This window comes from Platalea leucorodia, assembly GCF_965183815.1.
Source record: "Platalea leucorodia genome assembly, chromosome: 21".
NCBI classification, from domain to species: Eukaryota; Metazoa; Chordata; class Aves; order Pelecaniformes; family Threskiornithidae; genus Platalea; species Platalea leucorodia.
Window position 1 is genome coordinate 2,447,387 of NC_138843.1, and position 27,990 is coordinate 2,475,376.

Below are 27,990 nucleotides of genomic sequence, written 5' to 3' on the forward strand. Positions count from 1 at the left end.
TGCGCGGCGGCGGCGCAGCCCGCGGGGCCTGGCCGCGGGTCGGGCCCGAGCGGGCGATGCCGGGCGGCACAAAGGGAGCGGGGTGCTCGAGTGTCCCCGCGGGGCACCCCCACAGCAAACACCTTACCCTCAAGTGGGAGGTAAAGCCCGCATCTCTAAAAAGTGGGTGCTTTTTAACCAGCGAATTCAAAACCTCAAATTTACATATTTTTTTTTTTTAAGTTGCTGCGAGCTCCGTTGGCCCGTTTCAGAGGGGTTCAGAAAACGGGGTGGGGAGGATTCCCCGCACCCAGCCGCGGTCCCAGCACCTCGCCCAGGCCGGGCTGGGCCCTGCTGAGGGAGAAGGAAACGAGACCCAGCTCCTCCTCGCCCACCTGCAGCAGCCTGCGCAGCAGGGAGAGGAAAACGAGCTACCAATTCATTAGCAAGTCCTTTAAGATAAGCAACAGTTCCTACCCTGCAATTGCTGTCTCTTCCTGCGAGATAACATACGTGATGCTAGAAGACAGGCGATACCTGTACAGTGGAAATCTAGTACCAAAATACCAAGCAAAGGCATTATTTCTGGCAAAGGTTTAGGAATTGGGAAAGTCTCCCGGTTTCCTGGCCCGTTTAGGTGTGTTGTACAGCGAAGCAGAAGATGCTACCGCAGCTCTGTTGTGAACTACGCAGAAGAAAACGGTGCGGTCTTCCCACGCAGGCACGTCTCCGCTGCCAAACTCCTCCAGCTCCACCCTTCTCCCTCTCCCGTGGCCGCCTGCGTACGCAGACTTCTTCCCGGTGAACCCCAACTCGACGTCAACACCACCAGGAACTTGCTCCCCCTCCCCGAGGAGTCAGGACCTTGGCCGACGCAGCCGGCGATGCGTGTGGGACGCGGCGCGTCTGTCCCGGGGACGGGCTGACAGGCAGAGATGACCCTGCTGGGACGCGAGCGGGCGGTTCTAGGGAGTACAGCCGTTTTGAAACACAAGCTTAGGCTGCTAAGCCATTGATTCCAGCTGTGTAACATCAGATGGGTGCAAAGCGCTGTGATATGCAGGACACACGCATTAGGCGGTAATAAATCCTGGCAGTACCGCTTCCCAACACCCACACCTTGCCCTTTACGCTTTCTTTTTTACCAAGCGACAGAGATAAAGTGGACGCTCCCCTGTTTTGGTGCATCGCTCTGGCCCTGAACAGTGCTTACTCCAGTAACCAAATCCGGTCACGGCTGAACTCTCAGATCAAAGAAATCAGACTCCGCTCTCACTTCCACTACTGATCACCTTTGTGGCCTTGGTTCAGTCCGTTTACCAGTCATTTATAAGCATTTCCTGCCCACGTAAAAATAAGAGATTATAATTATCCACCGCTGCAAGGCTGTTAGAGGCGGATGGATGAAACTCAGCAACTGTCAGGATTAGCATTAGCCACAAAGTCACGTCCTACCCTAAATTCTAGTTGCCAACTTGCACTTAAAGTTTATAACGGGGTATGAGATACCATCGCAGAAAACAGGGCTGGGACTTAAAAGATCATCCAGGCCCTGGCAGGATCAGCCATTCCTCTGTCATTCCTGACAGATGTTAGTCTAACCACTTCCTGCATTTTTCACCAGGAATAAACAACCGGCACGCATGTTCAGTTAAATACCCTCTAGCTGTGTACATGAACAGCGTATGACCTGCAAAATTGGCCTGTCATGCTAAAAGCATATAAATCATAAAGATTTAACACTAAGATACCTATTATCCACATTGGTTTTGCTCGAGAAGCGAGAGGATGATAAATAATTTGTTGAGTTATCCTGGATGGAATACCATAGGTGGTAATATCGAACATCCAGAGACCCAGCTGCCACTCTGCCTCTTCTATAGCACCAAAAGATGAAGTGCCTAAGATGAAACTTGATAAATTTTCCCCTCTTGGATCTCCCGAGATGGAAGCGAGTGAAATCTCCGCTCCGACGGCCGCTCCTGCTGGTGGTTCGCAGGGAAGGAATGCAGATGGCCAGGGAGGTGGGGGGTTACAACTTCCTCCCTTACGAAGACTCCGCTTTCTTATTGTTTCGCCTGTGCGGCTTTATCAGATTGAATTCCAGCGTGCAGCCTGGACCCTGCTTCTGTTCTTAAACGCTCCCATTTTAAACCAGTTTGCGTAACAAACTTCTCTTCAATACAACATTTGTGTTGCAGAGTCGCTTCTGGAATTTCTCACCCACTCGCAGCTCCACGTTTTGGGGTGTGGGTGGATCTGAATGGCTGCTAAGTGCATGACCTAGCAGACAATGTAAATCTTGACTGCATTAAGGCATTGGCAAGGAGACATCGTAGCTGGGTGCCAGGTTTCCTTCTTCCTCCACTGAAGGAGATATGCCATGCATTTGACAAAATGATGAGCTCATACCCTAAGTATTATTTATGTCTCCTGCCATCTTCACCTTGAGCACATATGGAGCCATGTGAGAACAACTCGATCTTGCTAAAAGCTGCGATGGGATCCCTCGAGACAGCAGCTCTATCTCCCCCAGCCTTCCAGACGTGTTATGAAAAAGTTTCTTGTAAGTGGGAATCAGAGCTTCGCTCTGGAGCAAACAAAGAGTCGTCGGAGGGCCGGGCTGTTGCGTTCACATCTGCTTTTGTTGCAAACAACTCTTTACCGAGCAACCTGCAGCTTCTTCGAGCAGATGCAGCCGAGAGCAAGCCGGTTGCAGGGAAGAGGTGGTGTTTACTTATCACTTGTTTGTTATCCTCCAGGTCCTTTGGAATTGCTCTGGCAGACGAGATCCAGCTACCGCCGTGTTCTCCCTTAGAGGCTTCAGAGGAAGGTGTGAGGTTGAACAACTTACACAACAGCAGACGGCATGAGATTGTGCCTGGATCGACAAATAATCTGACATTTTTTTGCCTACAGACACAAAGATTTTGATCTCTCACACTTCCTACTTAATGTTCCTGTTGACATTCCCATTATCCTCAGGGAAGAATATCCTGTCGAGTCCACAGAGTCCCTAGTTCCAATGCTATTTTGAACTGAGCTCCAAACCGTGCTTTCAGTAGGAAAAGATTCTCTCGTTTCACTTGGAATTTGTGACCATTTCTTTAATTTAAGATATCCTTGCTTCCGGAGGGCAGATAGAAGCACCTGAATTACCCTCTCCACGCCACTCATCACATCTGAGGAGCAGGCCGAGCCAACTCGCAGTCCCGCAGACGGCCTGGTTCTGCTCTCGAGGCCGATATTCCCTTGTCATCCTTCCCGTTCAGTTTCTTTACCGCTCCCTGTAAATTCTAAAATTACAGAAAGCAAGCAAACACTGACTGCTAAAAGATACTATTCTCATTTCTACAAGTCCTATCTTCTGGTGCTCTGAAATACTTTGGCAACCACACAGAGGATTCTGTTACGGTTATTTTTCCCAGAATCGAGGCTTGGCTTCATGCCACGCTGAAGCAAGGAGTATTCCCGTGATGCTAAGGTGATGTGGTGAGCCGGTAAAGCGGCAGCCACTTTATGTCCTTCCCAAGATAACAGTGGGATGCTAGGCAAAGTATTCTATGCGGGTGTATTCGCAGTCAGCACTAAGAAGTGAGGCACCAGTAAGAATCGTGCGCTTTATTGAAACAAACAGGAAACCGGGAAATACTTTTTTACCACCAAGAGATTACGCCATTGCAAATCAAATCGTAGATCAGACAGAGAAGCATGTCAGAGCGCAAGACGTTTCCTTCCCTAGCCTTCTGGCAAATCGGAGTTCAGAGAATTTGGTGATATTCCGTATGTAAAGTAGCAGAAAATATTTTCTTTTTAAATTTCATGGTTCAGCTTCAGAGATGTATGCTAAAAAAGTCACAAGTAACACATTTAAAATCCAAACTTTTTTGCAGACGCTTCCTGAGCGCTCGTGTATAATAAAACAGCGACAGGGTAGGCAACAATCCCTGGTGTGAAACCGCAGGAGGCTCAGGCCTTGCCCTGCTCTCTCCTCCTATACTCGAGCAGAAATACAAAGCAGCAGAAATACAATCCTACGAACCGTTAGCTTCGGCGGTGGCTAGCAGGCTCCACGGAGTCAGCTACCTGCCCGCTCCTCTGGTTCACAGCCCAGTGCAAAACCAACCTCTGCTACTTCCATGCCTCAGGACAGATGTTTACCTGCAAGTTAAAGGCTCGATTTTCACGCTGAAGGTATTAAAAAAAATAAATCTAAGGGTGAAGGAGAATTCAGTGTGGTTTTTTGCAGGTACAGGTAATTTTTGCATGCAAACCTGATGAGCAGTTAGCCAACCGTGCCAGCCAAATTTGGGCACCTCCTGAGTTTCAATCCTTTCACTCTCAGTAAAGCAGGAGCATTACAGAAAGTCGATTTCTCAGCGGGAGACTAAGCAACCCCCCCTGCCGTCCCGTGTTTGCGGCTTCTGGGACCGAGCTGTTCGCTTTGCCCGACGCACACCGATTCCACTTGCACACCAACTGAACAAGGGGTGCAAACGCAGCGCAGGTGCCGTCTCTACGAGGGCTGCTTTACTGGGACAGGAACAGCGGCGCGCCCCAACAGAAAAGCATTTCTTCTACGATGCAGCCGTGCTTACAAACTGTTTTGTAGCCACAAAGAAAAAGCACCTCCTTTCTCCCTCCCTCTTCCTGCTGCCGAAGCAACACGAGCTGCATTGATAAACCTACCAAATGGGACAATTCAACAGGGGAGAAATTAATTTTATTTTTCAGGGACGCTGGCAGATTTCTCTTGCAGAGTCTAGTGCAGATCTGGTCGCTGGCTGTAGCCATTTTAAGGCTGCAATCCAGCAGAGCACATCAGTACGTGGCAACTTCAAACACGCGGTTATACCCTATTTCAGCAAAATACCTACGCGTACGTTTAATGGCAAACACTACACTGGACTGAAATACCATCCTAAGTGCCTCGCAGAACGGGGTGCCTTGCGCGACTTGCAAGCCTCTGGGCTTTGCAGATGAAGGATCCGCGCCTCGAGAAAAGTGCATTTCTAAGACGTTCCTTTCGGGCCTCTCGGATAGCAGCAGCGAGTCGTTCACTCGAACTCTAATTGCTGTCCCGAAAAAGCCTCCGAAGGAATGTAACAGCTTGTTTTTCACTGTGGAAATGGGAGGTTCTCCACTGCAAGCTATAAGCCTTCAGCCGAAAACCTGCTGAACATCTGGCCTGGGATCAGGGTTTGCTTTGATGGGCGTTCATGCTACAACGGGTGGACGCATCTCTAGGTTAATACTACCAACAAAACCGGGAAGGACAGAGTCCCTCTTCCTCCCTCCGCTCACCCCCAGCGTAACTGCAAGAGCTGCAGCCCAACGAAGGCAGCAGGCTTTTGGAAAGACCCCGATACCACGAGGAAAAGCCTCGAGCACGGTGCAGCCCCGCAGAAAGCAGAGGAAGGCTGTTGCAAGTAGCGTGGGAGCGCTGCCCTAGCCTGCACGCCTGTGGGCAGGCACACACGGGCTTGCACATGGAAAGCATCGCTACTCATCCAAGGACTAAGCCGGGCCCCCCGACCACGGTATATGCTCTCATTTTCTTCCTAAGAAATAGCAAGTACACGCTTTCGGCATAAGGAAGCTTTCATCACGTGAGAACCTCCAAACATGCAAAATGAAGGTCCGCACATGCTAACTGCACCGCAGGGCAAATTTCTCTCTTTCAAACCTCAGTGAAATTCATACATTCCTTCTAAATCCAGTTGTAAACCACTGTCCTTAAGGCACTAATACCGAATGCGAGTATTGATAGTGCCAAAGAGTAAATCTGCATTCGTAAGGAGGATCACATGTTTCAACAAGACCCCAGGCCACAGTGAGGGGGGAAAAAAAAAAAAAGGATGCACTTAAAGCAAATAATTGCAAACTTTGTAGGGAGAGACAGATTAGCAGCCTGATTACAAACATCAGATAACCATATGTAAAATACTTTTTAGTACAAAGCATTGTGACCAGAAGATATACATCAAAAATATTAAACTCAGCTAAAAGGATAAATTCTGCTCTAGATACTCCAGTGTTAATGTAGTGCAACTGCAGTGACTTCAAAGGAATTGCTCCAGATACAAAGCAGGGTAGCCAGAAGCAGACTGGCTGGTAGCCTGCACAAACACGCAAAAAAGATTTTCATTTTTTAAGAAGCCATATAAACTAGTTCTAGCTAATTACGTGACAGGGGCCTGGGTGTGAAATAGCAACTGCAAAGCCTCAGGGACAGAGCCAAGAACCTTTGATTTGCTCTCTACAGCTTATAAAACCTTCTGAAAACTTTTGCTCTAACAGCTTTTCTACTTTCCTTCGCAAACTGCGCACACTGCTCCGTGCTGCCCTCCTGCAGGCCCCCGCCATCGCTCTCCACTGAGTCTTTACCCTTTGTCTTACAACCTGAGGCTCATTTCAGGTCGCACAGCTAAACCAGCGGCTGTTTCCAAGCAAAAAGCACATTTCGTGTTCATTCGATGGAACGTTCAATGCTGGAGCCGTTGAAATCATACCCGCCCCACAAATAAATTTTCAAACTTCGCTGTGAAACTCCCTAAAGTTGAAATATTCAACTGAAAAGTGCCAAACTTGTGTTCCTGAAACTCAGTTATTAGTTTGGAATGAGAAACAAAAGTTCTGGAGTCTGTGGGATGATACCGTGCCTACTCACCATTAAAATGCAGAGTAGAATTGAAGCTGCCTCTGTAAAAAATTACTTGAAGGGAGAGATGTCTACATGAGATATATATATATACACACACACACACACACGCTCCCAGGTGAAATTCAAGATAGCTGAGCCCTCTTAGGAAGGCACGGCTAGCCGGCTCTGCTCCCTCACTCGCCTGACATGCCAGTACACCCAGGCTAGACTGTAAATTTATTTAGCCACATTAACTTTTCCTGGTCCTTAAGTCACAAGTGATGAAATCTCATTCATTTATGCAAGCAACTGGAAGATTTATTGTAAATAAAGTTCTGCACATTACACAACTGGCTAAAAATCATAATTAGAGTTGCACTGGGAAACATGTTTTATTTATTCTGACAGTAGTCTGGCTTCAATAATCCTAGCATGATAAATGTCCCTAAAGTTTGCAGAGTTTCAGCAACTAAAGACCTTATCACAGACATGGAAGTGGAAACGTCTGACGAGGTTTGATGTGGCTTACGAGAGGTCCCGAGCAGTTCTGTTGCGTAGCATCATTTTAAATCAGCACCAGGGTACGGAGAGCTAGTGGGCGTGCCTTCATTCATTGTAAATCAAAGAAATGAAATTTTCCGCTGCTATTAAACTTCCAAGACCTCGGTACGAAGGCTAGGACGCGTCTGCGCAAATTAGCGCGGTTCTAGGATAGGGAGAAATGACAGTCGGCTTGCCGAGCCGACAGACCCTCTGGAAAAGGGTCAGTGACACCATTAATAGGATGCAGACATTCCCAATCTCCAGCTATTCTGCACCCTGCCAAGAGTTCTAGTGCTTTCTTTCTTTATAGTTTTAAGTACAATTTCAGGCCCATAAAACATCAGAGAAGACAGAAGCTATTATCCTGGCCATGACAGGAGTCCCTAATGGGACACGCATACTCTGCAAATACCTAGAACTAATGATGCTCTGCTTTTACTGTTCCCCATCTGTTCAAGGGTATTTTAAAATGTACCAAATCAGGTTTACCCCTATAATGTTTATTGCTGCTCTGAGACTAATAAATGACTCCGAGTGCAATCAAACATTTATCTGGCTTTGCTCATTCTTGAAGAAGAGAGGAGCCCAGTCCACTTGCTTTTCACGCGGGACATCCCGCAAAGCGTTTTCTCCACCCCAGCCACGGAGCCCGATCGCTTAGATGTTTCTGTGAAGACCCTCATCTAGCTGTCAGGTTGTTGCAATGCAGCAAAAGAATCAAGCCCGTTTATTTTCAGAATAACGGACAGGTTATGCACAGAACAGCCCAGAGCCACAACTACATACCTCACAGGGGTAAAACAAACTTTATTATCAATATGGATGACATGCACGTCCACAAATATTTTAGCCAGTCTCTGCTAAATTTAGAACAGCTAGAATATTTCTAGCTAACGTTATGAAAAATAATTATTTATATCGCTATAAAAAGAACATTCCAGTAACAAAGAGAGGTGGTTCACAGCAGCGCTCTATCACAAGTCTCAGGGAAAGAATCTGGAATCCTTTCCCAGCGCCCGCTCCGCAGTGCCGGAGAAGGGGAACGCGGGGACCAGGCTCGTTTGCTGCACGGCCAGCAACAGTTGGTCTGTTCATTAAAACCAGTTAGAGAACGGCTTTGTGTGTCCTCCCAGCTGCAAAGCCACCGTTCCAATACGAAGGAATGCTGAGGTTAAGTTTATTTTTGCAAGGTTGACCTTAAAAGTGAGACCGAACATGCTTTGCCCCCCGACACACACACGTACCTTCGAAGCTTGAAGTGAAAAATAAAGCATGGTTTCCTTATGAAGAGATGCCAACTACGGTCAGCGCATGGGTTCTCCGGTCATCTGATGTGGTGTGGCTTATGAGCACTAAGGCTGCACGTTCAGAAAAACTCGGTTATTAGAGAACACCCAAACCATCAATTGCTGCCATAGAAATGCTTGTGGTAGGAAAATTTAAATAAAATAGGGAAGAATACTTAAGTATTTTAGGAAGGCGATGATGAAGGAATGACACGCTCCTAAGAGGATTAATCGTATTCCGCAGATAGGAAAGCAAGTAACCTTCCATTGGTTCCTCACCTAAGAAAGTACCCTTTTCATAAACATATGGAAGCATTAAAAAAAGAAAGTCCATTATTTTGTAACTTTGAAGCTTGTATCGAGTTACATTTCATCCTTTCAAAATTTGCTTGTTATCTGCCAAGACTGTTCTGCAGTGTTTCTGGCTCCTATGCCAGACCAAATGAAGAGAGAATGGAGTAAATTAACTGCCTGCGAGCAAGAAAGCGGAGCTTGCCCACTGACTTTAGCATACTATACGACAACAAGTACTTTTCATTAATTTATTATTGGCAAACCAGCAAATAGATAGGAACAGATGAAACTATGCATCATTTTATCTAAAATTCAAAATGCAGAGCTTAACTGAGGAGCACGTGCCCTCACCGTATCATATCCAAAGGTGCTTTGATTTCATTATTAGAGAAAAATACCTTCAAGTGAATCTGAGGTATGGAGTTCATGCTTTACACAGACCTGATCAATGACTCATTAGCAAAACAGACGTTATATATTGTCTCTAAAGGTTACAGCACAGTACTTAACAGCAGAATGCAATAGTTTCTCTAAAAAGAAGACTGCATACATCAAAATCAAACTTCTACAGATACAAAACAAAGCCCTTGAAACAGAATACCTGATAAAAGGAGAAACTTTCAATTCATTAATCAGTCAAATTAATTAGAAAAAAATGGCTTGGAGGAAAGGAAAGTTCAGGAAGTAACAGTATTCTGTGCAGTAAACACAGATTTTACAAAAACGACAGAGTCATCTTAAAATGAATCTCTTAATTTAAAATACCCACTGGCAACAACAACAAAAAAACCCTCATTCCACTTAGACGTCCATCATATCACGATGCCAAGTATCTTATTTACAAGGCAAGGGAGAAAACCTTCAGGCTTATGAACAGGTAGCACCCACCTCCTTTACCGTACGAAAAGAGTTTGGATGACCGGGTATTGGTGGAGCGATCGGAAAGGCAAAGGCAGCGGGGTCCTGAAGCAGAAACTCCGGGTGCCCTCTGCTTTGGCGGCTCAGCCCAGACAAACAGCTGCAGAGCTCTTATTGCCAGTCCAGCCAAACACATTTTTGGCAGTTATAAAAACAAAACAAAAAAATCATGCCCGTTTATATGTCATCAAGCTATCAACATGGCTTTAGTGTTGCAAACTCTGGATGCCCCAATTAAGGGAATATTTCTGGACTGGAGTTATCATGCTGCTATCTGGAGGGGGCGAGGAAGGGGTCTGGAATTGCAGCGTAATCCATGCAGTGAAGAACCAACGGAGACCAGAGGTGTGCAGGGATAAGCGTTCCCCTTTTAGGAGGGGAGAAAAAAAAAGTCACCTTTGAAAAGCAAGAATATGCTTTCCTAATCCAAGCACCTGAGCTCTTCTAGCTCCCACTGTCCCTTTATTGCTTCTGGAGGTCAGTATGTTATACAGGTTTTGGTTTGTTTTGTTTGCTAAAAAACAACAAAGCGACCTACAATGATTTTTGGAGCTATTAATAAAAATCACACCTGAACTCTTTTGAACATACCACAGTACTTAGTTACACCTGAGCTGTCAATGTTTGCAATGTGTAACATCGTTAAAAATATGAAAAGTTGGCAAAATGCACCCCCCCATCAAAAAAAAAAGAAAAAGAAAAGAGAGAAGCTTTTTCCAGCTGTAACATCTGTTAAGTCTAACTAGCTGACAAGTGCTTCTGATGAAACACGCTTGCCAGAACACTACATAAGAGGAGGAGGGACTTTATGGAGGAGGGAACGCAAGCTATTTTTCTCCTTCCCTCGCCCACAAAATGCACAATACCATTTGCAAACAACAAAGAAACACCACGGCATCCTGATAACATGCAACACGAGGTGGTTTGACGGGCCGACGCAGTCGTGCGTAGTTATCTCTGGGTCGTTACCTGCGGTAGTATCACAGGAGCGCATGCTATACCAGCAAAAGATTCTGGAAAATGTAGGTCCCTTTCCCATTCATCAGTTTCTGTGTTATACACCTGCACAATGCTCGTCACATTGTTCAGATGCCAATTGTACCCTCCTACGATATAAATCTTTTTTTCTAGTAAACAACAGCCAGCTTCCGACTGACCTGCACGCATAGGGCTCACCGTTGTCCATTGGTCTGTTTCAGGCACGTAATATTCCACAGCCAAAACATCAAAACAACGGTCAACGTGGTCCATGCGGCCTCCCAGAGCGTAAATCCTATTATTTGCACTGACCATGGCATGCAGAACTCTGGGTTCGTTCATTGGGGTTTTAAACTCCCACTGATCCACGGCGGGGTCGTAACAGTGCAGGGCTTTTTTGTCTTCCACTGAAATGCCATACCCACCTGATATGTACAATTTGTCTCCTACCGTGGCTCCAGCATGCCCCCACGTCCTGCGTTTCAGGGAGCACACGTAAGTCCACTCGTTATTTTTGGGGCAATACTTCTCTACGGAAGCCAAGCTCCCTGACCGGTTCCTCCCACCGGTGGCATACACCATACCGTGGAGGACGTTGAGCTGGAACTGGATCCTGCTCTCCTGCATGGCCTGGATGCGCAACCACTGGTTCAGGTGCGGATCGTAACGGTAGCAGATATCCACAGCTCCCTCGCCACTCCGGTACTGCAGGTGCTGCCCTCCTACGATGTAGACAAAGTTGTCGAGCACGGCCACGCAAGAATGGCTGCTGCCCACCTCCATTTCCGTCAGCTCCTTAAACTGGCGCACGCTGGCATCCGGCAGGTAGTAGACTTTGCAGCTCACAGTGCGGTCGTTGTCGGTGTAGGGAGTGCCGCCGAAGGTGATGAGGGACAGGACATCCGAGCGGATGGTGGTCCGAGGGGACTGCATCTCGTGCTGACGAAAGGGCAGGATCTGGTAATTGAACGCTTCCAGCAAATACTGCCGGCACAAGACATCTTCCACCATGATGTCCAAGGTCTGGACGCTGTCCACCAGCTCCGAGGACTTCATCAGCGGGAAGCGGATGTGGCAGAGGACCTGGCTGGCATTGGCACGGCGGGTCGGGTCATACTGCAGCCAGCGGACGGCAGCACGGAAGAGGTCTATTTCACTGCAGCTTTTCAGCTTATTGCTCTGCAAGAAGAAAACAAGGCGCTCCAGCGGCAGGTGGAGGAAATCCTCTTCCTCGGAGATCTGGAGGAAATGCCTAAAAGTGAATGCATCTACCGATTCCTTCAAGGATGCGAGGCTAAAGGTGGTGGCCATCTGCCCGATATTGAGACACGTTTCTACGCTCATGGCAGACTTCAGAAATTCTTCGCAGAGCTCCACGACAGGCACCATCTGGAGGAAGACAGCAGCTCCCAGCACATCCTGAATACAGTCAAGATCAAGAGTCACTTCAGCACTGTACGCGAAGTCTATTATGTGTTTCAGTCCTTTTGCAGATACACCTTTCAGTTCGATCACATCTTGGCTGGCTTCTCTCATCCCGCCTGTGAACATTGCCCTGGAGGTCAAGAACACAAAGAAGAATTTTCCCCCTTTAAATAGATGTAAAACAATGTATCACTTCAGAATTTTATTTCATTTTTTTAAACAGACTGAATCTCTTAGGGAGGATGGGGAAGGGGCAGAATAAATCAAGGCTAAATCTCTAAAAGCCAGGAGAAATTAGAGTATGCAATTACTTACATAAAGCTTGCATAAACAGCGCACTAAGAAGTAATATTCAGCTACCAGAAGGTTAGGTTTTTCAAGAGCGGACCACAGGACAAAGCTTCAAGAAGCAGGTAGAGCTCCCAGAGCAGGGAGCGTAGTACGCTGGACACCAATGAATCCATGCTACTCAACAACCAAAGGATACAACGGGATCTGCACCAGCAGAGATTGGTAACCATACCCTAAAGAGTTTAACTACGCAGGATTTGTGAGCACAAAGAAAGAATACGCTTCGGAAGACACCTGCGTTTAGGAGGTCAGCGATCCTCTGAGCTTGCCTGCAGCACTGCCTTTGGGCAAAGATTTCAGTTAGCCCTTTCTGTCGTAGGCTAGCTGCAAAATGGCTTAAAAATTGCAGATGAAAGACATCTGAACAGCTTTGGTAATCACAACAGAACCTCCCCTCCAAGGTTCATTCCCAGCGCCTTCAGAAAATAGGAGTTGCAGCCACTTCAGAAAACGTCTGTCATGTTGCAGTAGGACGGCAGGGGGCTAACAGGCAATTAAAAAAAAGATTTTGTTACAGCACAGCTGCAAGCACATCAGTTGACCAGGCCACGCAGAGATTAGGCCCTAGATCACCTCCTTGGGAGGCTTCGAAATTCCACAGGAAGCACATACCACGCCAAGGACCGCGCGCAGACATCTCGTAAAGCGCTCTTCTAGAGCGGCGCTGCTTTTCCCAGCTACGGGGCCTGTGGGCGTGATGGGGACATAACTGCACATTTGGTTTTTTATACGTTTACATTAAATTTCAGCAGGTTTTGTTATATATGGGTAGCTCGGGGGCAAAGGTTTGCGCTCTGTGTAGGATTCAACAAGCAGTAGCAGAGCAATTCGGGGGAAGCCACAGTCAAAGCAGGTTGCTGGAAGAACTGGGACATGGAGTTTCGCCGTTCACTGCCACTGCACACACGGCACAGCCAGGCTACGGACTGTCACACAAAAGACCCTTTAAACTGCTGCCAGCACGTTTTGGGCTGTTTTTTCCACCATCGATAACCTACTCTTTTCCATCGGAAAGGTAAATTCATTGTGAAGGCATGGTGTCATTAGAGCTGCCTTAGGAAGCTGCAGTGACTCTAAGGTACAAGTTAGTCAGAAAAAAAGCTGAACAGACCCTCCTCCTCTACATAGCACAGGAATAAAGGAATATCTTGGGAACGCTGTCAAAAGACAGGAGTTCCAAGTTTCCTGTCCAAACCAGGCTAGAAAACCTGCTGCCGTCCAGCATAAACCCAAGAAATCCTAAATGACCTAAATAAGGAAATATCTGCATATGAAATCAGCTTTCTGTAACCGAGTGACCAGGAATACTGTTCGCAATTATTTGTCCATATAGCAGATGAGAGCATTCTGCTAAAATCCCCTTGCATATCCCATGTCACAGAACAGCACGCTGCCCTGATCCCTTGCCCCAGAGGATATGCAGACATATGTGTACTCGTGCATTAGCGATACAGAGCTGAACGTGCGTAAGGAAAGAAAAGCATTATTGTTGCCATGATGAAGACAAATCATCAAATAGAATGCAATTCCTTTAAAAAGTGTTACGGTTCTAAAATGCTGATTATATAAATGCCTCAATTTCACTCTTTTCCCTCCCCCCTTCTGCATAAAAACAGAGTATTTTCAAAAGCCAGATTATTCTGCCATTGTTCCCCAGGACAACCTTTCTTAGCACCACAGAAGTTATAACAAGAAACCTACTCAGCAATTATATTTCAACAGTGAAAACACACTAGCAGTGGCACTGCATACAGCATTTATGAATACAAATAGTGCTATTAGCATTTGGTGGGAGATCAGCTCCATCATTAATTGCATGCCTGTTAGGGAGAGTGATAAGCTTGGAAGGTTTATGTTACCAAAGGGAGAGGGAAGGGAACAGCCTAGAAAATATGTGTGTACGTAAGACAGACACCATCAGAGCAGCTGAAGAAATGGGCGAGGGGATACATGAGATACGCCAAAGGACGCTGAAGTCCCTTCCTCTTGGTTGCCTGCTCAGCAAACCAGCCTGCTCAGGTGAGGAAGGAACCTACACGTCAAGGGACTGCAAACCCCGCTGAACGGCCCTTCTGCACCCTGACTCGCTGTGACCCGCCGTCTAGAGCAACACCCAGGTCAAGTTCTCTGTTGTTTTGAACCTTCCCTCTATACCCATTGCCTCCAGCATGCTCCTCACTCGATGCTGCTACTGGTGCTGCCAGAAAAGATCCCTACCTCAGAAGAGAAGTCCTTCCAAGTCAGAGAACCATTACAAAAGAGTTTGACAGAAGCAAGATGGATGGATACAGTTTCTCGTTTAGAGCTGAAGTTCCTGCTCTGCAATTGGTTCACTCTGCATTAATTTGGCGGAGAAAACTCATCTCCACGCTTCATTTTCTACCCACACAGGATGGGACAATTCTCCCCTATCTCCCGGGCGTCTGGGGAATGCACACACAAAATGCTTCATGCTCTTCAGCCTGCGAACAGTAAGCGCTATAGACACATCAGTGGTATTTAAAGATAACATGAGCGTATTTACAATGGGCACCATCCTTCAATGGGATGACTCATTTCAGAGCCCTCGCTGCCACTTCAAAATCAGCTCAGGTAGCTCCGGGGCAAAAGCCTGTTTCCTTCAGCAGGCAGAGCAGCTACCAGTGCTGCCGAGGTGGGTTCAAGACCTGGGCTTGAACTTGCGTCTTGGCCCAGCGGCTGTAGTCAAACAAACCTCATCTGCATGCAGAGGGACTGACTCCGAGCCTCCGCATGCCTGCGGGTAATCCCACCGACACCCGTGGGGCAAAGCATACCTCCAAAGGGTTGTGCGTGGGTGTGATTTTGGGGTGTGGTGGGGAGGTTGGGGTGGGGGAGGATGGGGAAACAGAAAACCAATGGGAAAGGTAAAAATGCCTGCTTCCCTATTGGATTCTCACCTGAAATAGTCACTGCAGGCAGCCAAGACAACTTTATGAACCTGAAACACTTCATTATTTATAGTGAGGATGACATCAAGCAGCTGAGCCTGAGCTCGGAGCGAGGCCAGTCCCTGCAGTAGAGTGGTGCTGTGGCCAGGAGCAGAGAACGTGCATTTCAGGGTGCTGTTCTTGTCAGCCATGCTAAAAACAGAACAAGAGAGACAGGCTGGTTTTAAATTAAAACAATATGTGGTATACCTACAAAGCATGCTGGGGAAGATACTGTAACATGAAGCAGTTTGAACGCAAATTCCCAGCTCGACAGCCACACAGAACATCATGACATCAGTACCTCAGTTGTATTCCCTTCTCCCAACACAGAAGAGACTTCCAAATGTTTAAATTATACTTTCGCATTACTGACGACCCGTCACGCTGCAGCGCACATGGGCTTCAGAGACCATCCCAACATCAGCTAGCGGGGCCAAAATCTCCAACGAACGTTGGTGTCCCCACACTACAACTACCCCAGAGTCCACCCTGACCTTGACTTCAACCACGAGACTGAATCACAGTTGCTTATTCTTCTCACCACCTCTGCTGCCTGCAGCTGTTAGATACTCTGCACCGTCCAAGGACGGCCCCGCTAGCCCTATTTGATCCTTTCCTTATGCCTGACCCTCATGAGAAGAGCAAAAGCAAAATATTACATAGCACTGGCTGCTCTAAATAACGTCAACTGTTTGAACTGCACTGTAAACAGTCCCCTCCCAGTGTAAATATTTCCTTGGTTTTCCCAATGCCTCTCGCACATGTTCCCCAGCGCGGAGAGCATCATTCTTAGATTCGCTTGGCCTCAGATGCACTTGTCAGTGAGAACGCTGCATTCGGAGGTGAACACCAGCAGTATCTCTGCACAAGTGGAAAAGACTCTTAGGTGCTCTCTGCTCCTCTGAAGATAACCACAGGTAGGCTGCAGATTTCCTGAGCAAGGCGATAGCGGGCCAGCACGCCCTGCCCACCAAACGGGGTCCGCTCACACCAACAGAAGCATGACACCCTAAAGTCATTTGCAAATTTAATCTGACTCTGAACTACTTTGTAGGATCAAGACCTGAGTCCTTCTGGGAAGAAAACATTGCAGAAGGACCAGTATTCAGGATGGGTTTCATGTTTTCAGAAGCATCCTGCTATTAGGTCTCTGCATTTTCAGACATATTTTATGGAAGCGTGACATAAAAAAAATCCCAAGCAGATCATACTGAATCTGGAAAGCTGCATTACTTGCTCCCAAGTCCACAGTGGGAGAGTGCACTTAGTACTGTGTTTAAAGGTATCATTATTATTATTTAGGTAGAACATACCAACAAAGCCAAAAAAAACAGTGCAGAGACTAGGCCCCAGTGTACCAGGGGCTCTATAATCCCATTGTTTGCTAACAACTGTCCCTAAGAGTTCACTGCCTAAACAATAATAAAAGCCACACACAATGGACGAAACAAGTAGGCAAGGTCAGAGAAGAGTCAGGGAGATGGGACGACCAAAAAGGGGATGTAAACAATCCTCAAACAATAAGGAACAATGGACAGGACTTGCTACTTGCCTAACTTATCGGATTGCAATTTCCTGCAAGCTTTACAGAAGAGGCAAGTTAGGGGAAATCTGTGATGTTCATCAGAGCACCGAGAGGGCAGCCGCTTTGTGCGAGTAGTTCTAGAGCTCCTTGGGATGCTGCAGGATGCAGATATCAAATCTTTGCCGTCTGTTTCAAGACTCCTCAAGCTTGGGAACGCGCTTCAAAATTCATACGCGTTCCTACTGGGATGACTGATACCGGTCAGCTGTGCTTCTTGTAGCACAGATCTGAAATTCCTACCTTAAAGTCAAAGCGTACTAAAAAGTCTTAGTTCAGAGAGCGGAGTCCAGCTACAACATCCTTCCTATAATAGAAAGGATTAGCAAAAAGTCAGTTGCTGACAAGACCTTTATCCATTACTCCGCGAGCCAAGAAACGTCTATCCACTCCAGCTCTTCCCATGGCGAAAGAGGAAAGAGATTGGAGGGAGCGAGTGCATGAATATTCATCACGTCCAACTCATTTTACTCTCCTCTCTGGAACAATGGCTTTGATTCGCTGGAGTCTAAAGGAGGAAACACCGAGCATAAGCAAGGAAACGATCCTGCCTCTGAACACGGTATCGTTCACGGAGCAAACCCATTTTGCTTCACGCTGGACAGGTAAAATACACATAGACAGCTCCGGCGGCTCATCTGGGAGCTGGTAACTCCGGAGTTTACCCTAACTTCATTAGACTCGATCTCCTGCAGGACTCTTCTCATGGGAATTTTCTTCAGCCTTTTTTTCAGGCCAATTTTAAATATTCCTTTTCCCAGCCTAAGGGCTTACCCATATAGGATTGCTCTCACTATATCCACAACCCTCCCAGCGCGGGTGCCTCTTCAAACAACAAGTTTTACCTGCACAAACATTCCTCTTTTTTTTCTCCTTTTTCTCAATTAACTTTTACAGGCACTGTTAATAACCAGAGTGTAAGTTTAAAGCAGATGGAGGACTAAATCTGGGCGGGTAGATATTTCTGTGCTGGAATAAACGTGTTTGCATGTGCGATTCATTTCAATAGGTAATTGTGAACAGCTACCCCTGAAAAACTCCCTGTACTAGTTCCTTTGTCTATTTACAGGTATAGAATAAGAGGATCCAATGATTACACAATCCTCCAGGGGGAAAAAAAAAAAAAAAAAAAAAGACAAAACAAAACCTAACAGTAAGACAAGCATTGATAATGTCCAGTTTTCTTCGGTCTGGAAAGAAAGAATTTTTAGAAGAAACACATAAGCCGGGAACAAAATTAAATCCACACAAAGCATGAGAAATCAAGTAAAAGTCTCTACAAAAAACAGAGCGGGCGGAGAGGTGAGAAAACAGCAACAAATGCAGTTTGCACCGCAGTTAGTAAAAAGGGATTGGCGATAAAAGCAGGCTTGGCTCAAGCCAGGCTGCCGTACCACGGGGCACACCGTAGCACCGCACGCATTATGCCGCGTGGCCTTGCTTTCCACTCCTTGCACTGCATTAGGAACAGAGGAAGAAGCGAGGCAGCAGTTGGATGTCAAGAGACTACAAAAAAAAAAAAAAAAAGGCACAAAAGGAAGCCTTGAACATCTGAAAGTGCCTTTGTGAGGCTGTCCCTATCTTATTTGAGATCTGAGTATGCCGTGTACTTGTTGCTTAACAATTTGTTACAGAAGAAACAGCCTTGCAGACAAACTTCGGAAGAGTTGCATCCCCTCCTCAGCAGTTCAGAACATGCCTTCAAGATAAAAGCCTTTCATCACACAATAGTGAGAAAGTGTTTATTCCGCTCCTTCCCCCTTCCCTTTCTGATGGAGGCAGGGCTGGAGAGCTTCTGGAATTTTCCTCGGCTTTGTCCTCAAAAGGACGGCACTGAGTGAGGTCCTTCCCCTGCCACAGAGCTTTGCGGAGGTTTCTGCGGCCGGAGCGTCCTTCGGCAGGGGCCGAGCACGCTAGCTCGGAGCGGGGTAAAGCGTGTCTGGCTGCACCCAGTCAAATTTATCCTTTGAAAAAAATGTAAAACATAAAAAACACATTCACCTCAAGCAGCGCTTCCACTGCACGTCCCCCAGGCTTCACAGTGATCTGCAAGAAGATCTGAAAATGTTTACACGATCGGGGCCTCTAACATGAATGTATTGGTATAAAGGTGACTTTACCGGAACAGAAATCCCACTTTCCATATGGAAATAGCTGCAGCAGTGAAAGGCACCTTTATATTCATGGAACTGCATCCATCGCACGAATGGTGGGGGCAGCTGGAATTCAATAGACACATTGATTCAGAAGGGCGATCCATTTTGGGATCAAAAATGATAACATCACTGGTACATCAAAGACTCCGATAACATCACTGGTACCCGATTTTCAAAAAGGGACTGCCAGGGAACAAGTAATGGGATTGAGGATTTGTCTCCAAGCCGCTGCTCTGAAGCCAGATTGCTTTCAATCCTCTCCAGTCACCGCAGGATAGAGTTCAGCATGGTGTATGTGACCGTAGCTTGGGGAAAATCAACCCAAAAACCGTACGTGCATTGCAGGCTTGTGAAGACGTTAAAGCAAGGGTTAAGGGAGTGGTTGCAGCCAGACAGCAGGCAGGGAGGGCAAACAAGCCCAGAAATTCACCTTCTGTTGCTGTACCTATTGCAGGAGCTTGGCCATGTGCTCATCCTTGCCCCAAGCACGCTGACCACATCCTCAGCTGACATGTTTCTGAGCAAGAACTGCTTGATTTTTTTGACCAGAAACAGATGCAGCGAGGAGGCACCTGAACACAGGGCTGGACGCCCAAGAAGCCTCTAAAGCCGACGGGCAGAGAGATATTTAAGGGCCCCGCTTCAAGAATCGGTTCAGATGAGGCACAAAGAACGTCCCAAAGAACAACCGTCCCCGGTCTCTGCCTCCTCGACTCTCCACAACATCACGTGTAATCCAAGATGCGTTTCAAGCTAATGAATCATTTTTACCAAATCTGTACTGATGATTAAAAACATCAAAGCTGGAATTAAAGGCTTACCAAGCATGAGTTCGTATTTCAGCATGTTTGCAACTACTGCACAAGTACAAATGGAGAGAATTATACCAGGCCAGATTATAACATTTCAGTGATTGAATTAAATAAGAAAAATCTTCTGCTATGCAACTGCCTGTTGTCTTCCTACTCTTCTTTTATAACACGGTCCTCCTTTGAGGGAGGGATAGTTGAGTGCCAGTGAGGCTCGCTCCCCATGCCAGTTCAGCATCCTTGCTAATATCCACCCACGTTTTCCCACTCTCTGGGCAGGTGGTGCTTGGTAATTTTTCATACAGGAGAAACTCAAGGGGGTTGGCAAGATTTCTAAGCAGGGCAAGCTTCCAACAGCCAGCCTCTACAGTAAACACAAGCTCGAAAGGTAGGACCCCGCGGGGCATGGCTGGGCTACAAAGGAGGAGGGAGGAAAAGCAGCAGCGTGTGTGTTTGCATGCATCGGGTACGTAGTGCCACAGCTTTTCTGTGGATAAACAAAGGGCTTGGGATTGCAAAATAGCCAGCGAGGCACCTTCCGAGCACTCAAGCCCGCAAGAAATTTTTTATGGCGAGAGCAGCAGAACTAACATAAAGCTGAAGAGTAACTTTATTTAGAACATAGGGTATGAATATTAAGGACCTTCTTTAAGAACCTTTGAAAGGCAGCATTATAGATATTTTAATAATGCAAATCATTTAATGCCTTTAGTTTCATGCCTAAGTAAAAAACACATTCAGATTCTGATTTTTAAACTACAATTAAGACACTTAAAATCAAAACAAAAGTCAAACTCCCTCAGATAAGTCACTGGTAGCCATGGTTACTGTAATATTTCAGATCCTGAGGCTTTATATCACATGCCCAAATGATGAAAATGAGTTTCCAGCACCTCACACTAACAAATGTTACGTTAGGGCAAAAAGGCTAAACCCTTTCCTGTAGATTTGCTGTCTCACGGGCTCTCGTCGGGACTTTCGGACCATGCTCCCGTGGCCTTTGCGCCCCCCTACGAAAAGGCATGGAGAGGTTTCCTTGAAGTTTGGGTGCAAGGGAGATGAGATGCTGCCAGGGAACGAGACTTAAAAATACCCGCCCTGTTAACCTACTTACGTTCCCAGCAGCAAGCAAGATTGTCACCAGCACCCCATCAGAAACAACATTTACCATCGCTTCCCTGTCCCAATTAGCAACAACAATAAGCACTTAATGATCAGCAACTAATTAAATATTAACACATCAAACGAAGGGGATGTTTTCCAGAGACACGTAATCATCTTTAGGGAAGATATGCGAGCAAAATGATTTAATCGATTTCTTTGTTCCCTTTTCCACCTCCTTCTCTTGATTTCTCCTATTTCTCTCTGCCTCCACTCATTTTCCTCTCCTGACACCCTCTCTTTCATCAAAGGCAATAAATACAAGTAGAAAGCCTGAGACTAATATCTCTATTTAGAAGTGACTAGCAATTTGGAGTGCTCAAATAAAGAGATTATAAATCGGTCTGAGTTTTAGAAGGAGTAATACTTTCTGTGGGAAAAAAAAAAAAAAAAAGGTCTTCTGTGAAGTGCCTGAAGTTGAATAGTGAAGTTGGAGAAGTCTCGCCTTTAACACTTCAAGTCTCAAAATTTAAGGGAAGTTGACGTTTGGCAAAGGGAGAACAAGTAACAATCACTATTTTAAAAAACAGAACAAAGCCCAACAAACCAAGCTTTTTTATTTCTGTGACGGGGGCCCAACAGGCTTGTCCCTCTCACAAAGAGGGAGCTGAGGTCTCAAAAGACAGACTGCCCGGCGCTGGGCCGGGACTGGGCACCGCTGGGCTCCCACGCTCCCCACTGCTGGACAACCCACGCCTGATTCAGCCTTGCATTTAGTGAAAACGGCAATTAAAGATGTATTTCACAGAAGCCAGGAGGTACCTTAACGTTTCATTTTTAAGTGCTTTCTGAATCAGGTCCTACTGATCCCTTTACACGCTTATCTGCATCCTGCTTCTCCCAAGCCAGAACCAAGGAAACCCTATAACCCAAAGCAAAGGCAGCAAATTGAAGCAAGAGCCTTTTCAATTTTTTTTTTTTTTTAAATATTATTTTTTATCCCCTGAGAAGTCCCAGACACATTTCCAAATCTGTTTTTCTTTTTTTTTCTGAGCTGGACTCACACAGGGCCCAGCAGACGCACACACACAAATATATTCTGCTCCCAGGCTTCAATCGGTAGGTTGTTCACAAGCCAAAGGAGGTGGGATTTTGGTTTCTGCTAAAAGCACTAATAAAACTGGATGTCTGTCAAAAGCTGGCTGGCCTGGTAAAATGGAGCATTGGAGCACGGAACAAAAAACTAGAGGGTGAAATATCTGAACACATTAAACTCTGTGCCACCTCATGGAGTTTCAACGTGAGGGACTGGTCAGTACGCGCTGTACCTGGGACAAATTGGGGGGGGGGGGGGGGGGGGAACCAAGATTCTTAAAAATGTTTCTGTCACAGGGCTAGAGTCATTTTTATGCTGGTGCAGGGACAAATGGGAAAAGCAGTTTGGTCCTCTTCCTTCAGCAACCGAAGCGGCCAGTGCAACTCGCAGGTAGGGGCTCCGTGAGCCCAAATTTGCACACGGGTAGCACGGGGGTCTTGGAGAGGCACAAAACGTCAGGCTGAGAAGATCTTTTACCAGGATCTGCCATTTCTGTGCTCTCTACCCATACCCAGAGCTACCTCAGAGGATCTTGTCCTGTACGGGGATTTCCCTGGGGCACCCTCAGTCCTGCCCCAAACCTCCTCCGGCAGCAGAGGCGTCGCACATCACCCATCGCTAACAGCACCCTGCCGTGCCACAATCTCAACCTCTATTTTTACAATGACCGAGAACGGGAAGATACTACCCCACCCCCCCAAACTTCACCATGATTATATTCTTGTCAGCCCCAAACCTAATCCCGCCGAGCCAGGAATAAACTGAGCAAATATAAAAATCACTCTAAGCATATAAATTACTCTGGCAGCCACAGGCAGTATCACAGCAATGAAAAAGTCAGCTGCTCTGCGTTGCTCCCGAGCTCAGCCAGCCACACAAGGACCCCCAGAAGGACGATGGATTTTACACCACGTAAAATTTGCCTGTGTATCCACAGTACACGGCTAAGTACAGGCTCTTTATACACTCGATACTCCTGCTGACAGCACTGCCTTAAACAGTTCCACGTTCCCCCCACCATATGCCCTTACGGTCAAACCCTGCCAACCCTGGCTCTAGAAAAAGGAAAGCTACAGCGATGCCGGATCAAAAAATGCCAAAAAAGCAGAACCGTCCTTTTCCAACACACCACCACGGTTGTTTTAGCGGCCAGAAGCCGCAGCGGGTATTTTCTGCGCCCGCCGTCCCTTGCACACCTCTCCCAGCAGCACCCGTGGCAGAGCCGCTGTGCAAAGGCCGAGAGGCACCTAGTGGTGTCGGGAAGCACAGCAGAGCCACCAAGGCCACCCCAAAAGTGACACCCAGCCCAGCCCCAAGCGCAGCTTCAGTGCTGGCCTTCTGGATACCACCCCACTCTTCCCTCCACCCCTGCTCTTCCCTCCACCCCACTCCAGCATCGCATTTTTGCCTTCAGACATGGAGCGAAGCTGATCCGTGGCACAGCTACCGCCGCTTTCATCCGAAGATCCGTCGGGACCTGTCTCAGCTTCCCGGCTCGTCACACGTCAGCAATGGCTGGGTCGCGTTCCCGCTGGGGACGGCCCGTTTCAGCTCTGCTAGCAGCTCCTAGCAGGGCAGAAAGTTCCCCCCACCGAGCAAATCACTCAGCGACATTCTCCCACGCAACCATACCGGGCTCTTCGCTCCACGCCTTGGAAAAACATAGAAAAACTTCGAAATCAGACTACGCGGTACTTGGAGCAGCATTTGTCTCGGCCTGTTTCTGCGGCATCTGATTGCATCCTCTGGGCAGTGTTGCAATACAAACGACAGGACTAGTTACACGCAGAGTAGGTACTACAGCGTGCAGTGAGCCACAGCACACCTCTCCTCTCCCTGTACCTCCACCCTCCAGATTAATGCCTCGGAGCAGCTAGGGATCTCAAGCAAAAGCAACATGAAATGATGAAACAGCAGACAACAGAAGAAAAACCCACCATCCCTTTAATGCAAACTAAAGAAATCATGTTTTGTAGCAGATGCGAGCAGCTGCCCAGCTCTTGGCATCGTAACGCCAGCTCCAATTCAGTTCCAGGATCAAATCCTCTTACCGCCGCGGCTGCTTGTCGCCCGTTTCCCTCGTTACCCAAATCCTCTGCGCTCACCTTCCGACAGGCTTGCGCCCGTCCGAAACATCATGTTTCCCAGCTCCTTGGGCGGTTCAGATCGGCACAGGCTTCGTGCCACCCTCACCGCGTCACCTGAACGGAATAACCCAAGACCACCAGAAGTGCAGCAACAGCTTTTCTTAAAGGTCACTGATTTCTGTGCAAGTTCAGCATTTATCTTCTGTATAAATGAGAAACTGGAAAAGAGGCCTTCGCCACCGTCCCGTGATGCAAGGCTCTTCCTTACAAAGTAGTTAACACTAAGCCACACTTGGAGGTAAGACAGGAACCTTTAAAGAATCACTGAAGTTTACTTTTGGGCTAAATAAAACCTCCAGCTCAGAAGTCTCCCAACGTTGAAAAAAGAAAGCAGCAGTTATTTTTACAGTGATTCAATTAGAGTGTAAACATTTACACCACGTCTACCAGATCTAACAACTAAATCTGTTTTAAAATTGCCATGTGGCAGAGTATAGAACATAGAAACCACACAAAACTAAACTTTGAACAGTTTCAAAAGGAAAAAAAATAAAGTCTAATTGAAGACTGAAGCTATATAAGATTACAGGAACATGAAAGCAGGGCAGACTCACAGCCCTGACCATTATCTTCCCCAACACGGTTTTACTCCATCCTCCTGTACATTTGCTCTCTCTCCCACCACTTTCTTCAGAAGGAATAAGGTTAGGGGAGTTCAGGTCGACTTTCTCTTGATGTGAACCCAGACATATGTACTTTTAGATAAGGAAGACCTGCGGGTCTTCCTTGCCCATTCATTCTGGTTTTGACAGGGGGGCCGCTTTCAGCAAACACGCCAGCGTGTAACAATATTAGGGAGGTTTTTGAAAAGTGTTTATACAACCTGGCTGCCTTCCTTTCTTCAAGGGATTATTCCCGATTTGAGAGACACGCAGTTCTCCTCAACAGCTTGTCTGGACCCCGCGATTAATTCCTGCTTCAAGGCCTGCACGATAACATCCTCTCCAGCATCTGAAAAGATGTTTCTCCTACATCTTTGTCACCCTGCTTTGTACAACCCTGCCTCACCAACACTGCAGCAGAGTTCACACCTCATTGTCTAAAGCACAGAGAGCTGCTCTTACCAAGGGCACCGATGGATTTCACCGTTTCCTCTGTACTCGCTTGCTCACCAGTCTCACAGCTTATCTTCAGGAGCAGCAGACTATTACAGAGTGAATTATGGAGCCTGAAACTCTCCCTCCACATGATACAGAGGGCTGGGAGTAAAATATGAAACCCATTTGTAACTCATGAAATTCCACCCATAGAGGAAGGGGGGGGAACAAAGGAAGCTTATTTCAAAAGAGAAGATTCGGGCTGTTTGCTTTTCAATGCACGGCAATGGCGTTATCTCATGCCATCAGTGTCTCCAAAACCTTCTGTCCATACCATCTTGCACAGCGTGTTCCTTATCGAATGAAAGCGCTGGATCCACAGCAGACAAGTGAATTTTCTTGCTTTGGGGAAGCCAGCATACTTACGGGTAACTAGCATCAGCCATGCGGTAGCAATTCCAAAGATGGAAATTCTGTCCGTGCTGTTTGAGTAACAGTGCACCACCGAAATGGCATGTGTGTAACAGCGAGAGAGGACTTTGTCCTTTTGCCTTAGAGAGTAAATACTCAGTAAGTGCAAAAAAGTCACAAGTGGAAGCACCTAACAAGGAATCATTGTTGATAGGGAATGCCCTTGAAATTCTCCTCTCGCTCTATAGAGACAATGCAGCATGTCCCACGTCTCCCATCAGATTTCTCCCCTGAATTCTCCGATAAATCCCTTCTTTAAAACAGAAGACTAATGACCAACAAGAAGCAGTACCCAAATTTCAACGGGCTTTACTTTAAAATTAACAAAGAAAATAAACACACAGCGATAGGGAACACGACGGAGCTACAGCTCAGGGACCAGAACTGCTGCAGCTCCAGTCGGGGTGATTTATCATGGCCTTGAAACAAATTACTTCCATTTCTCACTGCTACACAGCCAGCACCGAGAAACTCCCGAGCGCCGAGCGAGCGGCCGACCGACACCTGTGTGAAAGCAGTGCTGCTGTTCCTGTTCTGAGAGGGAAGAAAAAGGAGGTGCAGAGGGATAAAATGAAACGCCCCAGGCAACACAGCATATAGTTTACACAGGCAGTCATTAGGGGGGGGAAAAAAAAAAACACCTATATATATATAAGGTGAGAATGCAGACAGGCTTCTCCAGCGCTGAACAATGACTGTAAAAGCTTCCCTCTCCGCAGCGTGACATACAGGGTGGTTATTTCAGGAGTGAACAGAGAGAGAGAGTTAAGTTGAGGATAAATGATGCTTTGAAGCGAAGTGACAGGTTGACAGCGTAACGTTCGAGAGACAGACAACACAACTTTCTGAACACTGTCCAACACAGCAACTTTTGGATGATGACAGATAGAAAAGTCCTGGGAACAGAAACTCCTCCACTAACAGGTACCACCGCCCACCACCACAACACCCTTCCAGGTACCGCCGCCCAGGTACCACAACACCCTTCCAGGTACTGCTGCCCAAGTACCACAACACCCTTCCAGGTACCGCTGCCCAAGTACCACAACACCCTTCCAGGTACCGCTGCCCAGGTACCACAACACCCTTCCAGGTACTGCTGCCCAGGTACCACAACACCCTTCCAGGTACCGCTGCCCAGGTACCACAACACCCTTCCAGGTACCGCTGCCCAGGTACCACAACACCCTTCCAGGTACCGCCGCCCAGGTACCGCTGCCCACCCACCACAACACCCTTCCAGGTACCGCCGCCAACTTTGTGCTGCCTTCGAAGGCTGAGTGGCCCCGTAGGGGCCAAAACCCGTGACCCAGGGAGGGGTTTGCAGCCTGGGGGCACGGCAGAGGGGACGGGGCGCAACGAAACGGGCCTGAAACACCAAAAACTTGCTGTTTCTGCAAACCTATAAATCTGGTGTCTCCATAAACCCACAAAGCCAGTGGCTCTACCAACCCTACCCAAGCCAGGTCTAGGTGTGATTCACAACATTCCCTGTTTTAGAGCCTCCCTCAAACCTCAGCCTTCCTCCTCATAAACTCCGCCAGGGCAAGCGTTATTATTAATTATTATTGTTATCGTTCAGAGGACCCTCAGCCACCGGGCCCTGCTCAGGACACCCCGGGACACCGGGCCGGGCTCTCCGCCTCGCCGGGACCCCCGGGGAGCGGCAACGCCGAAAATAAAGATAAAATAAATTAATATCGTGGCTCTCGTCCACGCCGGAGGAAGGCGGCGAAGCGCCGCGGCCGCCGCCGGGCCCACCCGGCCCCCGCCCGCCGCCGCGGCCCCGCCGCGCCGGGCCCCCGCGCCCCGCCCCGCCGCCGCCCGCCCTCGGACCCCCGGCCTAGGCCGCGCCCGGGCCCCGCTCACCTGCTCGGCCGCTCCGCGGCGAACTCGGCCCCGCCGGACTCCGCCATCTTCGCTGCGCCGCCGCCGGGCCCTGAGCTGGGAGGCGGCGGGAGCCGCCGCGTTAAAGGCGCAGGAGCGAGCGGGGCCCGCGGCGGGCGGCGGGGACCGGGGAGCTGCTCCGCTCCCGCCGGGCCTGGCGCCGCCCCGCCGCCAGCGGGGCCTGTCACCGCCCCGCGGATGAGGGGGCCCCGGGGCTGCCGTCACCCAGCCGAGGGGGCCCGGGGGTCCGTCACCTCCCCACAGCCGAGGGGGCCCCGGGGCTGTGACTGCCCCACAGCCGAGGGCGCCCGGGGGTCTGTCACCCCCCTCGCGGCT

General features: G+C 47.9%; 1 protein-coding gene across 2 annotated transcripts; it reads right to left on the bottom strand.

Moving 5' to 3' along the window:
• Window positions 1-10,614: 10,614 nt before the first annotated feature.
• KLHL26 (kelch like family member 26) lies at window positions 10,615-27,683 on the bottom strand (the record flags this gene model as incomplete). Of its 2 annotated transcripts, none has more annotated exons than XM_082330982.1 (3): window positions 10,615-12,196; window positions 15,336-15,518; window positions 27,637-27,683. In XM_082330982.1, 3 exons carry the CDS (start codon window positions 27,681-27,683, stop codon window positions 10,615-10,617), a joined length of 1,812 nt encoding a protein of 603 aa, XP_082187108.1. The 2 variants fall into 2 exon arrangements, with proteins under 2 accessions (XP_082187108.1, XP_082187107.1); XM_082330981.1 differs by lacking the exon at window positions 27,637-27,683 and adding an exon at window positions 15,670-15,734.
• Between the last annotated feature and the right edge of the window lie 307 nt (window positions 27,684-27,990).